The sequence below is a fragment of the Zootoca vivipara genome, chromosome 13, assembly GCF_965207765.1.
Source record: "Zootoca vivipara chromosome 13, rZooViv2.hap1.1, whole genome shotgun sequence".
Taxonomy (NCBI): domain Eukaryota; kingdom Metazoa; phylum Chordata; class Lepidosauria; order Squamata; family Lacertidae; genus Zootoca; species Zootoca vivipara.
In genome coordinates, this window is record NC_142596.1 from 30,104,165 (window position 1) to 30,119,515 (window position 15,351).

General features: G+C 47.2%; 1 protein-coding gene across 1 annotated transcript in view; it reads right to left on the reverse strand.

Moving 5' to 3' along the window:
- The window catches only part of RAB26 (RAB26, member RAS oncogene family), a 107,702-nt gene that overhangs the window by 23,763 nt on the left and 68,588 nt on the right, over positions 1 to 15,351 (reverse strand). Inside the window, exons 3-4 of the mRNA XM_035130970.3 lie at positions 2,891 to 2,932; positions 861 to 927 (exon numbers count right to left, since the gene is read on the reverse strand). Of these exons, the coding sequence (XP_034986861.3) occupies positions 861 to 927; positions 2,891 to 2,932 (109 nt within the window). The remainder of the gene's footprint in view (positions 1 to 860; positions 928 to 2,890; positions 2,933 to 15,351) is intronic.

The window sequence follows — 15,351 nt, forward strand, 5'->3', positions numbered from 1 at the left end:
CTTGTAACAAAGAACTGGTACCCAAATTTGCAGTTTTCCTCCTCCCTCTGAAATCCATTTCCCTCTTGTGTTGTGTCTTTCATATTCGAACTGCAAAAGGTAAGGGCCATCTTGTATTTACTGCTTTGGGACGCAGGAAGCTGCCTTAGTATAAGGGCAGACCATTGATTCATATAGTTCAGTACTGCCTACACTGACTGGCAATGGCTCTCCAGGATTTCAGTTACAGGTAGGTAGCTGTGTTGGTCTGACGTAGTCAAAACAAAATAAAAAAAATCCTAGGTAAGAGCTTTCGTGTGCATGCACACTTCTTCAGATACCACTTCGTACACACTTCGTATCTGAAGAAGTGTGCATGCACATGAAAGCTCATACCAATGACAAACTTAGTTGGTCTCTAAGGTGCTGCTGGAATGAATTTTTAAATTTTGTTTCCAGGATTTCAGATAGGGATCTCTCCCAGCGCTACCTGGAAATGCCACTGGGGATTGAACATGGGACCTTCTGCAAGTAACACAGGTACTCTACCACTGAGCTATGGCCCTTCTCCTAGATGATTTTTTTGGGGGGGGAGAGTGGATTTTGTAAATAGATAGGTAGATGGATGGAAGAATGTTGCTGAAACCACAGGCAGGAGCACAATAATGTGTGGGCTTGAAAAGGGGCAAACATTTTCAAGGGGCTTGAAAAGGGGCAAACTAGAAGGTTTGGGGAAAATACTTCTGCCCTGCTTTCAACCTGAAAATCAAAGTGGAAGACCAATGGATGGAGCCCCAGGCTGACAACAGTTTCTCTCTTCTAACTTATCCCACTCAAACTGAGTTTCAATCAGAAAGCAAGAAATGCTTAGAGGTTCCTACCATGGGCATCTCGGTAATAGGCATGTGTGACACTGCGGAACCTCTCCTGGCCGGCCGTGTCCCAGATCTGAAAACATCAACAATCAATAAAGTCACAAGAGGCCAACTCGTAACACACATCATCTCCTTCCGTCCATCCCATAAGTCAATGCCCTAAGTCAGTTGGGGGGCGGGCGGATCGATTCATTCTTCTCTTGCTGAAAACACCTGACTGGTAGGAAGAGACATTTCCCTTTTTCAGCTTGTTTGTTGGGGTTTCCAAAATTCTGAGGGTTGAGTCCAGACCTTTAATGGACTTGCCTTTAATGGATCTTTATGGGAACCACCTGCCCACAGTGCCTCCGTCTCCCCAGGATGTCTCCCCAGGCTTCAAACGACAAACTGCCCTTGACACACTGTTTTGGAAATTGTTGAGCAGAAATCTAAAGTTGTCCTTTCTGAAAAGAAGCAGGAATTCGAGCTCCTCTCTCCACGATCACCAAGGCAGCTCCCCTGCCCCCACCCTTGTTGGAAGGTGTCCTTCCTAACAAGGAGCTGAAGGAGCCCCATCAATCTGAAACATGATTAATTTTCTCAGCCCACAGAGAGATGTTGATAAAGATAATCATAGGCAAAAGGTGACATGAGTAATGCCTCTTCAAGATGGGCCGTGCCATTCCTCAGCCTGGCGGCATTTTGAAGCCGTTCCCATTTACTTGACGAACAGCTTACGGTGCATCCTTAAATGAGAAAATCCATCCGACAACCAGCCAGAAGGGCACCCTCATAATTAGATTTATCTGCCTTTAATGGACTAAAGGCATTTTCACAGGGTGAACCATCTCCTCTGTTGTGTGGGGAGAGGATTGCCAATGCCGCCGGTCCCATCGGTACTAAAAAAAATCCCACCAATTTGCCTAAGCCCCTTCTGAAGATGGAGACAGGCGGCAAGAAATTGCTACCTGTGGAACTGTTGGTGCTGTATTATGGTATACCTCCAACTGATCATGAATAAGTGGCAGGACTTGGTGGGTTTTCAACGTCTCTAGAATGGATCCAAGTAAGTGTGAGCAGAAGGAGAAAGGAGGTAGCGGAAGACTTCTAACAGCACAGCACCCTGATGCCTCAGGGGGCTGCATTATAACATGAGCATCAGCGAATAAAAGGAAATACAACTTTTTTTGCAGCCAGTCATAATAAAGAGCATGTAACAGCTGAGGACCATTTCTACTAGCAACGATAGCTATGTTTTACACTCACTGCTATTTCTAATAACCAGTTGCTGGAAACAGCAGGAAGGGAAAGTGCTCTTCTGCTGGGGGTGGTCCTGTTTGTGTCTGCTATTTGGGGCATCTGGGTGGCCGCTTTGAAAACAGGAGGCTGGACTAGATGGGCTGCTGGTCTGAGCCAGCAGGCTGTTCTTTTTATTTTGTATTTCATAAAATTTATACACTGCTTTATTGGTGTGGGGACGACGACCCTCAAAGCAGTTTACAAAAAGATAAGACAATAAAAAATCACTACAATACTTTAAAATGTACACAAAGTTAAAATACTAAATCAGGTTAAAATTCACAACACCTTTCTAACCATTTGGGCAGGCTTGTCGAAACGAGAATGTTCTAGCAGGTGCCAAAAAGAATACAGTGAAGGCAACTGCTTGATTTCAACAGGCAGGGAGTTCCTTATGTTCTTCAGAAGAGCCTGGAAGCTGGATCAGGCCATCTTGCTCAGCACCCTGTTTTCACAACGGCCACCCAGAGGACTCTTCTGAAAACGCTGCAAGCAGGATGTGAAAATCATGCAAGGTGTGAGACTGGAGACACCCTGTGGGTGAAAAATGTGCCTGGGTAGGGCTTCTCTTTAAATATGACACCTCTCTTCACACTCAGCGCTAGAGTATTATTCCATTAAATTCCACTGTTTAACAGTTATTAGGCAGGGTGCTGGGAGCCCAACACATGACAAGGGCTTTGCTCATGGAAAGAGTTACCCCCCCCCTAAAAATATCAGAAGCACCCTGAGCTCGGAACGGACACGGTTTGCCTTACCTGCAACTTCACTTTTACGCCATCCACATTCAAGACTTTATTCTGGAAGAGAGGAGGGGAAAGAAGTGAATTAATCCGTGTGTGACATGAGCCACCATCGACATCAGGTTTGGACCAGCCAAATAACCTACGAAGCTGGATTACAAATACTTCTGATGCCCAGTGGAGGCTAGTCACCTAGGGTGAACAGGGCACTGTCCCACCAATTTCAGTCTGTCTACAGCCAACAGGGACGCGGGTGGCGCTATGGGTTAAACCACAGAGCCTAGGGCTTGGTGATCAGAAGGTTGGTGGTTCGAATCCCCGTGACAGGGTGAACTCCCGTTGTTCGGTCCCTGCTCCTGCCAACCTAGCAGTTCGAAAGCACGTCAAAGTGCAAGTGGATAAATAGGTACCGCTCCGGTGGGAAGGTAAACGGCGTTTCCGTGCGCTGCTCTGGTTCGCCAGAAGCAGCTTAGTCATGCTGGCCACATGAACCGGAAGCTGTATGCCAGCTCCCTCGGCCAATAAAGTGAGATGTGCGCAACAACCCCAGAGTCGTCCGTGACTGGACCTAATGGTCAGGGGTCCCTTTACCTTACAGCCAACCCACACCTGCTTGCCTTCCTTGCCTAGGGGTGGGAGCGGCTTGCCACCTTCCTCCTCTACCTCCATCTCAGTGTTGCCCTTGTAGAACTCAACACAAAGGTGGAAGGAGACAAAAATTAATGAGCTCTGATTCTGACTGTCATTGGCCCTAGTACCACTTTCTGTTGGGCTCCCTGCCTGCTGCTGGTCCCAGTTTATTTATTTTTAAATCTCATACAATTTATATACTGCTTGACGTTGTTTTTAAAAGCCCTCAAAGCTAAAAAAAAAATTTAAAACTCACATCAACTTTCTAAACATCTAGGTAGGCTTGCCTAAACAAAAAAAGTTTTAGCAGGTGCTGAAAAGAGTGCAGTGAAAGCACCTGCCTGTTATCAATAGGCAGGGAGTTCCAAAGTGCAGGTGCTGCCGCACTAAAATAGCTATTTCTTCCAGAATGGGCATTAAGCAGCACCTGTAGCGATGCCAGTTCTACAGTTCAAAGCAGTTGAGTGGGCATTTATGGGGTAAGACTGGTCGCAAGTAAACTGGTCCGAAGTTGTTAAGGGCTTTACATACTAACAGTAACACCTTGAACTTGGCCCGATAGCAAATATGCCGTCAATGCAGATCTCCGAGCAAAGATCCCTCTGCACCAGCTATAGCTTCTGGATCAAGTGTAAGGGAAGCCCCACAAATGGCGCCTTGCAGTAATCCAGTCCTGAACTATTGGGCACCAGCTAACATTGCTGGCAGATGTTGAACTTTAAACCCAGCTGGGACCCACCAGAGGGCCCCCCCCACCTGCCCACCCACCCCAATTCTTGCACACTCAAGCATCTCATTCACCATGCTCCTTGTAACACTTTGCCATCAAATGCAGAAGCTGACACAGCAAACTCTTTGCAGACAATCCGTCCCTGCTAGGTGAGAGCAGAGGCTACAGACATCAAAGTCTCCCCCCTGGGATAGGCCAGCCTTAGAAGTTAATTCAAAGCCATGTCAAAGTCTCAAGAGATCAAAGGCCAATGTTATCCACAAAGAGAACATAGAAAGATTGAAATAATAGAATTGTAGAGTTGGAAGGGACCCCAAGGGTCATTTATTCCAACCCCCTGCAATGCAGGAACCACAGCTAACTAATCCCTGTTTTATTCTGAGACAGACCACTTCTCTACCCTGCTCAGTGGCTCTCTAGAGCAGGCACCCCTGAACTCGACCCTCCAGATGTTTTGGGACTACAACTCCCATCAACCCTAGCTAACAGGTAACCAGTGGTCGGGGAATATGGGAATTGTAGTCCAAAACATCTGGAGGGCTGAAGTTTGGGGGTGCCTGCTCTAGAGTTTCAAGCAGGAAGCCAGGGGGGGATTCAACCCAGAACCTTCTGCATGCAATGCAGATGCTCCACCACCATCCTTCCCTATCGGGAAGATGCGACACGTCACACTTGGTAAATGGATGCAGAGAAATGAGAGTGAATCAGGGTGTTTTCAGAGCACACAGAGAACCCAATGGGAACAGCTCTGCTTCTTCCAGTCCCTGAACCTCACCATGCAAAACCATTACATGTCCATTTGAACTGGACACGATTCCAAGAGCTCTGGCCAGGTAGTAGATTAATTTTTAGAAAGTTTTAAGTTGAGAATAATAAGACAAATTCCAGTAGCAATCCAGTTTTTAGAAATCTAGGACAAGGCCCTGTTTCGGTTTATTCTTCATCAGCTCTAGTTTCATAGTTTCAAGGTCAAAGCGTACCATTCATGAAAAACATGAATGGTAAGCTTTGACCTTGAAACTATGAAACTTTCTAAAAATTAATCTACTCCCTGGCCAGAGCTCTTGGAATCTTTTCATTTGATTTTCTCAATTCTCCAAGGACTCCAAATTATTTAGCATTTGAACTGGACAGCAAACCTGCAGGCTGACCTACAGGAAATTGTTCAAGGCTACCAGGGCAAACAGGGACCTGAGCCTTGGTTCTCCAATGTAGGGTACAAAGATGGTGATTCTTGCCCATGCTGGCCGGGGCTGATGGGAGTTGGCACCCAGAGAGGACCATAGTGGGTACCTGCACCTTAAAGCATCTGTTGCCATGGAGACAAAGGGGTGGTCCTTTCCCCACCTCACTTGACTGGATGCCATGTTATCCTGGCAGGGAGAGCAATAGGACATTGGAAGCTGGATACACAGAAGCCTGCCTGGCTCTGTGCTAGACCTGAAACTATGGCTTGGGGATCTCCCTGGAAACCAGACAGAGAAGCAAGATTTGTCAGGGTGCAAATGCTGTGAGTCCCTCCATCGTATGATAAGGTTGTATATATATGTGTAAATAAAACCATATACCCTAAAGACACCACAGCCTCCAGTGGCCTTCATTCCAAGGAAACCAAACCTTGAGAAAGCACAGGCGCCTCTGAATCTCTCGCTGCTCAGATGCCTGTTGGAAGCCAGCAAGCGGGATTTGAGCACAAGATCTCTCTCCTCTCCTGCAATTTCCAACAACTGGGATTCAGACGCATTGTTGCCTCTGACCATGGAGGCAGAGCAAAGCCATCATGGTTAGCTGCCCAATCCTCTTTTAAAGCCCTCTAGGTTGGGAGCCATCACTGCCTCCTGTGGGATTGAGTCCCACATCTCATGGAATACAATGTTTCCCCATTTTGGGGCGGGGGGGGGGCTGGCTGGCTGCATTATGCATTTTCTAAACATTGCAAATCCGGTCATTTATCATCAAAGAAACATTATGTATGTTCCCAGCTACCCTCCAGCATTTACAGAGTTTACTAGGCAATAAAATCGACCGTGAAGCAAGATTAAAAGCTTGGAACAATAGGCATTAAAAGGGGATATCAGCTGTTTTTGCTGGAAGATTAGCACACAATTACTGAACAGGAAACAGGTCAGGCAAAAACACCACTGAAATGGTTACTCTCGTACATTCAGACAAGGGCTATTTCCAGTCTTATTTGGAGATTCTGGGGATTGAACTTGGGATGCTTTGCTTGCAAAGCAGACGCTCTACCACTCAGCTAAGATTCTAGTCCTCATGGTTTTGTTCTTCAGCTGACTGAAACAGGAGCATAGGAAGCTGCCTTGTACTGAAGCTAAGATTCTAGTCCTCATGGTTTTGTTCTTCAGCTGACTGAAACAGGAGCATAGGAAGCTGCCTTGTACTGAGTCAGGCCACTGGTCCATCTACGGTAGCTCAGCATTGTCTGCACTGACCAGAGGTGGCTCTGCTGCTGGATTTCAAATAGGGGTCTTTCCTAGCCCTACCTGGAAATGCCAATAACTAAACCTCGGACTCAGTACAGATTTTTGGTAGCAAAACTGGGCTGCCTGCCTGCCATCTCCATCACGTCAGCTTCCAGCCCTTCTGTGAATCTAGCAACAACCGACAGATCAAGGGCCCCTGCCCCATGCAAGCATCATTGCTTTAGGAAGATTAAATCTTTGCATCGGCTTTGACCGAGACTCCGCAAGGCAGGAACTTCCAGAACGAGAGCTACAAAGCTCTCATCTTGGGCTCCAAAGCCGCCATCCCAGAGAGAGCGGAGCCAAGAAGCAGCCAGCTTCAAAAAAGCAAAGCGCTAACCTTCCCCATGCAGGGGCTGGGCACGCTGAAGAGATCTAACAGGGGGAGGAAGAAGGGGAGAGGCACGCAGCAGCAAACTCCCATGCGCAAACTGCAAAAAGCCATCAAAGAGCTCAGCTGCGCAAGTACCTCTGCTCCTCCTACCCCCCCCCTCAGAAAATCAAGTTTCTGCTGCTAACGTTTCCCTAGCAGCTTGATAAACTCTCAGAAGTCGGGTCTGGGTGTAGGGAGGCTATGAAGGATTTATTGGAACCAGGACAAGGATTCTGTGTTGTTTTCATAATTCACAGAACTGCAGAATTCAGCTTCTCTTGATACAGTATTGGGTTACTTTAGCCCAGGATTTTGAGCTGGTTTCATGGTGCCCTCCTTAAACCCCAAACCAGCTTGCCAGTCAGCACAGCCTCGTTGCCCTGCCCTTCAAATCCAACACACACAGAGAGAGGGAGGGAGGGAGGGAGGGAGGGAGGGAGGGAGGGAGGGAGGGAGAGAGAGAGAGAGAGAGAGAGAGAGAGAGAGAGAGAGAGAGAGAGCCTGTTTTAGCATGGACACATCCATGCCTGCAAGCTTTGCTTTCCTGGTTCCAGCAGGATCCACCATCCCAAACTTTCCCACTTCAAAAGGCACCACTGTTTCAACCTTCCTGCCTACCATATGCCTGGAACTAACTCCCTGAATGCCTGTGTGTTCCTTCAAAATGCCACTCCCTCTGCCAAACTCCTCCCCTCCCAGACACTGCCGCTGCGGCCGCCATGAAACTCAACAGATGTGCAGGCTGCGACTGATGGGAGCTGTAGTCCATTGCTCAAATGACAATGGCAGCACAACGTATCTTAACCCAGTTGCAAAACAGGTTTCAATGCCGTAGGTTCCTCAAGCTACTACAGGAACCTGAGTTTTCTGAGGATGCCGGGACCTCTTCATTAGAGGCCCTTGGTCCTGCCACAGCACCAGAGTGCCTAAGAATCAGGGATGTCAGGGACATCCAATGGAACAGGAAATGAGAGCAAAATTTGCCCATGTTCACTTATTTGTCCCACATCTAGTATGCAAATCAATCCAGCAAGTATGTTTTCACTGTTATTGTCAGTTTCAGTCTGCAAATGTAATTGATTACATTTCCCCCTCATTTGCATAGCCTTTCTCTGCACTGAAATGAATGGGATGGAATTAGGTAATGACAATGTAACTTACATAGCAACTTACTGTAGTTAGTATGTAAGTTACGATGTTTGAGTGGAAGTCGGGCTGCAATGGAACAGAAACATTGCAGCATTTACCGAATACAGAACAGATCAGCAAAGCAGTGGCTTCTTACATTCCTGCTAAGGACTCTTGGTTGAAAGAGGGTTGAAAACTGGATTAAACATTTAGCTCATATATGCCACAAGAATCCCATAGGGAGATCAATAATCTGGATCAAGAAACATGTTTTTAAAGAAAACTCAGAACAGCTAAGATGATATAGTGTAAATAACCTCACTTTGTTATTCATTGATTACAATTATATCCCACCTTTCCTCAAAGAGCCCAAGATAGACCTCTTCCTCCATTTTATGCTCACAACAGCCCTGTGAGATAGGTTAGGCTAATTGGCCCAAGGTCACCCACTGAGCTTCATGGCTGAGTGGGAATTTGAACCCTGGTCTCCTAGGATCTAGTCTGATGCTCTAACCACTACAATACACTGGCTCTTCACATCACCCCCAGACATAGCTGCCAAGTTATCCCTTTTTTAAGGGATTTTCCCTTATGCTCAATAGGCTTCCTCATGAGTAAAGGGAAAACTTGGCAGCTATGCTCCCAGAGCCCTGGTCACCAGTCTGTTTTCCAACCCCATATCCATTTTGCTCCTATGAAAGGGCTGGGCAGGCCCTTTATCAAAAATTCATTCAACCAGCTCTTGCCTCCATTAGCAGCTTAGCAAGTGGCAGCAAGATCAAAAGCTTTTTTATTTTCTTTATTAAGCATACCCATCTTTATGCATCGGGCTTTATCGGAATCTGCACTGGAATGGATATTGGCATGTCAGGCAATCCTCACCAGGCTGCCTCTGACCGTCCATCAATTACGACCTGCAATCCAAGCAGGAGCCTCACTCAATGCAAGGAATAAATGAGCTTGCTTTGCAGAGAAAAGAAAGGCCTCAAGTTCATTACCCGTGTCGACAGCACGGCTTATCCCCTCCACGGATTTGCTTTCATTAGGGATCAAGTGAGATTCATGTCCTAACAATGCCAGCCGGAGAGAAGGGCTCCCACTTCTGAAAACAAACAATGGTTTTCTGAGAGAACTGCAAGATGAGAGGTTTATGTACGGTAAGCCCTGAGGCAAGGAGGACTGTAGCTCAACCAAGACAGCCCCATAACGGGCTTATCCACACTTACCTTTTGCCCCACTCTTTCCAGGGCTTTAATGCTCCATGTCCAAATGGCTGATTTTGTTTTGCTTTACCCTGAGCTTTCCCCATGAAAACCTGCTCTTTAAAGCTGAATTGGAGAAAACATCCATTCGGGTTTTCTGTGGGTGGATGTTTGCTCCGATATAGCTTTAAAAAGTGGGGTTTTGTGGTGGAAGCTCCGGAGCAGAACAAAAAGAGGGTGCCGACAGAGAGCTTTAAATCGCAGACCATGCCTGGAAAAAGCAGAGGAAAAGTGCGGATAAGCCCACAGCGCACTGCTGAGGCAACAGCTCTCTCTCTCTCTCTGGAGAGTCTGTGCCAATGAACTGTCCAGGGTCCTGATCAGTGGCTTCTCTACCATACTTCTCTGTGCTGTTCCCTGCTCTTCAAGACACCACAAGGAAGCCAGTCTGGTTTAGCAGTCAGTGTCAGACTAGGGCCTGGGAGACCATTGGTCACTGATGTGACCTTCAGCCAGTCACAATCTCCCAGTCTGACCTACCTCGCAGGGTTGCTGTGAAGATAAAATGGGGAGGTGGAGGAGAACTACGTGTGCTGCCTTGAGCTCCTTGGGAGGTTTCTAAGCAGAGTTTGGATGGCCACTGGTCAAGGAGTCTATAGCTGTGATTCCTGCATTACAGGGGGTTGGACTAGATGACCCTTGGCATCCCTTCCAACTCTACAATTCTATGACAGTGTGCCACAGTCTCAACAGTCAGGCCTACCTTCAACTGTCACACCTTTACACATGCCCTAATCTACCTCTCTAGGAAACAAGAACGAACCTCCCTCCTCCCTCATTCATTTCCTTTGCATAACAATTAGACTGTATGTTGTCCTTTGCAAAAACCTTCAGTTACTGGAAGTTCTGCCCTGTTCTGCTTGCAGTGGGTAATTTGCACCTCCTTCAACACCTCTAAGCTCAGTGACAGGCTGCCTCTAGCAAAGTACAAGACAATGGGTTTTGGGGGTGGGGTGGGGAGAGAAGGATTTACAAGTGATTTCATTATCACCTGGGAACCTTCTCCTGCTTTCCTTAACTGAAAGAAGCACCATTCACAAATTATGTTTGAAAAGCCACACTCTGGTGAGCATGGGAGCAGAGAAGACACCCCCCTCCCCCAGTTGCTAGTCTTGGAGGCGCCATGCAGCTGGACTTAGGTGCAGGCCCATCAAACCAATTAACCTGCCCAACTGCTACAAGCGGTCCTATCTCCAGGCAACTGAGTACAAGCGGTCCTTTCTCCAGTGTTGTAAACAAAATATGCCCTTATACCCTTATGGGGTATACAAGAGCCCTTATAGAGTCCTTTGTAGGTTCTCCATCGGGTGGAGGAAATAACAGAGGCCAACCAGAGAATATTGAGAAGCAAAGCAGCTAGTAAGCCTGATCTTTATTGAACTGTTGCAACAGGGTGCTCTATCACAGGCAGGAGAAAGGAGGAGGACCCAGAACAAAGGTGTGCCTGCTCTTATATAGACATTTTGAAATTCCCTGCCCTGGAGTTCAAGACCACCCCTCCATACATCATACATACATCACAGAAGGGGTGTAGCCCAAGACCACCAACCCAGATACATCATACATACATCACAGAAAAGGCGATTTACAACAGAAATTTGAATGTTTGTTTTTTCCCCCTTCTGTCTGCCAGGTTATCTGATAATGCAATATCTGATTGCCTTTCCTGGTAGTCTGGCCCTTTCTATGAGATGGTAATTACTTAATTCCTGAGACAATGGGAAGGTTCCCTCACCCCCTCCCTCCTTGCAGAGAAACATTTGGTCAGTTTGGGAGTCAAAATGGTTTCAGGACTGTCTTCCTGTGTTGCTCTAGATATGTGGCCTATATTTTTATGTACGTGTTTGCTTGTGTTATAAGGGAATAAAGGCAGATTTTTGCCTATATCACTTGGTACACCCATTAACATATATATATGTGTCCGACTGCAGTTGCGGTGCTCATCTCGCTCTATAGGCTGAGGGAGCCGGCATTTGTCCGCAGACAGCTTCTGGGTCATGTGGCCAGCATGACAAAGCTGCTTCTGGCGAACCAGAGCAGCGCACGGAAACGCCGTTTACCTTCCCGCTGGAGCGGTCCCTATTTATCTACTTGCACTTTGATGTGCTTTTGAACTGCAGGAGCTGGGACCGAGCAACGGGAGCTCACCCCATTGCAGGGAATTGAACCGCCGACCTTCTGATCAGCAAGCCCTAGACTCTGTGGTTTAACCCACAGTGCCACCTGGGTCCATATATATATATATCCTTATTATTATTATTTTACACCAGGCAACTGAACGGCTTCTGTTGCGCTTAGACCAGTGAAGAGGAATGCCTTTGGCGACTGGTGGGACGATAAGCAGGGAACCCAAATGGTGGAACCAGACAGGTGTTTTGCCCTCATTGTCACTTCAGAAGGCAGGTTTCTCTGCCCACTGGAAAGGCACAAGGGCTATGAGCCACCATGGCTGTGCTCTGCCTCCACAGTTGAAGGCAGTGATGCCTTATAATGCCAGTTGCTGAAACCACAGGAGGAGAAAATGCACTTGTGCTCGGATCCTGCTTGTGGGTTTCCCACTGAGGCATCTGGGAACAGGATGCTGAACTAGATGGGCCACTGGCCTGATCCAGCAGGCTCTTCTTGGGTACTTATCCTTATCCTGGGGGAGCAATTCACCCCAACCTGGCTACTTCTTCTGTTCTGAACAAGCAACTCTTTGTACCTGCAATACCTTCTTCTCTTACCACAAACTAGCATTTCCAACTGCTCTCAAACAAAGCATTTTTATTTTATTTTGGGGGAGAAGTGTGGGTCAGGGGGAAGAGGCAGATGGGCTTTCGAGACTGAACAGAGTGGTTGGACTCCTACATGACATGCTTCTGCCGAGCATCAACCCATCTCCACTCGCACAGAACCTTGCGCAGAGCGCTTCCCTGGTTTCAGCCCTCTTTCCCTCATCTCGCTGCTCCCTCTCAGGCAGCATGTCTCTGATAACAAGAATGTGGCAGCAGCACCTTTCAATCAGGGCACCCAACCTCGAAATGAATCGTGCTGATGCTCTTGGAGGCGGTGAGGTTGCTTGCAGAATATAAATGACCTTGGGAGGAGGGGAGGGGAGAGAAGACCCTTCACTTCCTGAAATAAACCAACAGCTGTTGAGAGGCTTCAGGTGGGGGACAACGCAGGTGCCTGCCTTGCCCTTGGTTCATCTAGCTCTGTATTGCCTTCATTGACTGGCAGCAGCTCTCTAGGACAGGGGTTCCCAACAAAATTTTCTCGAGGACCCCTCATCGAGCTGCTATTGTGACAAGGACCCCCATTAATTCCAATCCTAAAATTAAAAAGTGAGAGCCAAATTAAGAGTCTTTTTATAAGAGTCCAGGGAGGAGGGAGGGGAATGGAGAAGACAGGGTACCTGCGCAGTAGCGCACAAATGAAGCCGACGCGCGCAAAGCATCTTGGGGAGGTGAGCGTTAGTAGAATGCGTGCGCTGCCTCTTTGCAAAACAGTAGTGTTTGTAAAGCGCCACCTAACGGCATACAGCAGAACTATTGCCTCATCTAATTCTAGTTTTGCGCTAGACTCTGCTCATGCAGGAAGCGGCCAAAACAAAAAAATCTGTTATCATACGAAATATTTTTAATATATTTTTTATTCTAATAGCATCTTGCGGACCCCTCTGGCATAGCTCGCGGACCCCTGGGGGTCCACGGACCACCTGTTGGGAACCACTGCTCTAGGATATCAGACAGAGCACATTCTCAGTTCTACTTGGAGATGCTGTGGATTGAACCTGAGACCTTCTGCATGATCTACCACTGAGCTACATCCCCGTCTTCCAAAATGAAGCTTCCAGCCCTCATGATTTTGAGTTAAAAACTGATTTGAATAGGAATATATGCTGCCTTATAACAGAGTCCATCGATCTCAGTATTGTCAACAGTGACAGGCAGCAGTTTTCCAGGGTTCTAGGCCAGTCTTCTTCCTGAGTATACCCGGAAAGTGTTGAGGATTGAACTCAGGGTTTTCTGCATACAAAGCAGATGCTCTAGCACTGAGCTACAGTGGATCTTCTCCTGATTGGAAGAGGCACTCAGGGGCAGGTTACACCAACACTTCAGTATCTCTGCTGCCTTCTGGTCTTGCCTATACAATTGATCAAACAAACAGAACCTTCAGCAAACTGAGTCCAAATAGCTGAGGGCTGCCTCTGGCATTATTTCCAGAGGGGGGGGGTGTTGTTTCAGCCATCTGAGTTTCCTACCATCTACAGCAAAACATCAACAACAGAGGGTCTTGAAGCAACCTCAAGGCTAGCAAATTTATTGTGGGCATAAAGATTTTGCAAATGATGGCTCACTTCATCAGAGGCAAGGAAAGTATATATTCACATGGCATGTTGCTTTTTTTTCCTGGGGGTGGGAGCAGGATTGTGAACAGTGAGGTCAGAAGGAAATGAAATGCAAAGAACGAAAGTTGGTGATAATAATGACACAATTAACAGCAGTAATTCACACAAGCCCTGCTCCTGGTGCACAGGTGAGCCAATTAACACATATGATGTCAGGGCTGGCCCAATATGTTTCTCTGCCTGGAGCAAAACCAAGATGGTGCCTCACCCCACCCCATTCTGAATACAAAAGCCAGCTGAATCTTACGTACTTCAACACTGTCAATGGGACAGCAGTAGAGGCTGTTGGGCACACACACTTGTCCTCCAACAGAGAGGAACAGGAGGCGCTCCTCAGGAGGAATGGCCATAGGGTTGCTGCCAAAGGCCCCCATCAACCGCTGCCTGAAGCAGTTGCCTCTTTCTGGCTAATGGTAGGGCCGGCTATCAATAATGTGCTAAAAATATATATTGTTGGAACTGATGGGAGTTGTTGTCCAAACCTTCTAAAGGGCACCAGGTTGGGGGAGGCTGGTTACATACCATCCAAAGCATCCTGGGAACTGGAGGCTGAGTTATAAATATTGCCCTCCAGTCTCACAGAACTATAGTTCCCAAGAAACCCTGGGAAGAGGAAGTGTGTGCTAAATCTCTAGCATCTTGATCCAGGGAAGCAACAGTCCCACTTTATTCTGCCTTGGTCAGACCCCAGCTGGAGTCCTGTGTCCAGTTCTGGGCACCACAGTTTAAGAAGGATATTCACAAGCTGGAATTGTGCAGAGAAGGGAGACCAGGATGATCAAGGGTCTAGAAAACAAGCCTTATGAGGAACAGTTGAGGAAGTTGGGGATGCTTAGCCTGTAGAAGAGAAGTCTAATACCGTAAGTGACTTGAGAGCCATCTTCAAATAGCTGAAGGGCTGTCAAGTGTAAGCTGGAGCAAGCCTGTTTTCTGCTGCTTCAGATTGGAAGAGCCAAAACAATGAGATTCTGACTAAACATCAGGAACAACTTTCTGACGGTGAGAGCTGTTCAACAGGGGAATGGACTGCCTTGGAAGATGGTGGACTCTCCTTCACTGGAGGTTTTTAAACAGAGGTTGGATGGCCAACTCTCAGGGATTCTTTAGCTGAGATTCCAGCATTGCAGGAGGGCTGGACTAGATGACCCTCATGGTCTCCTCCAACTCTATGATTCTATTAACAGTGCAGGGTAGAAAGAGCTAATGAGAAAATACCAGCAAAGTGATAGGCAGGGAGAGGGAAAGTAGTGTACAGTATTACTGGAATGGACAAATGAAGGCGACCCCAAACAATTGTGAAAGAGTCGTTCTTTGAGCCAGGAAATGTCTCCAGGAGCTGTTGAGTGCCAATGAAGTCAAGAACATGGTGACATTGTGGATTCAAAGCCAGAACAAACAGAAGACAGAAATCAACCCTTGCCAATTTATTTCAAAGAAATCCAGTGCTGGCTTGTCCCTCTTTTCGATTATACGCCATCCA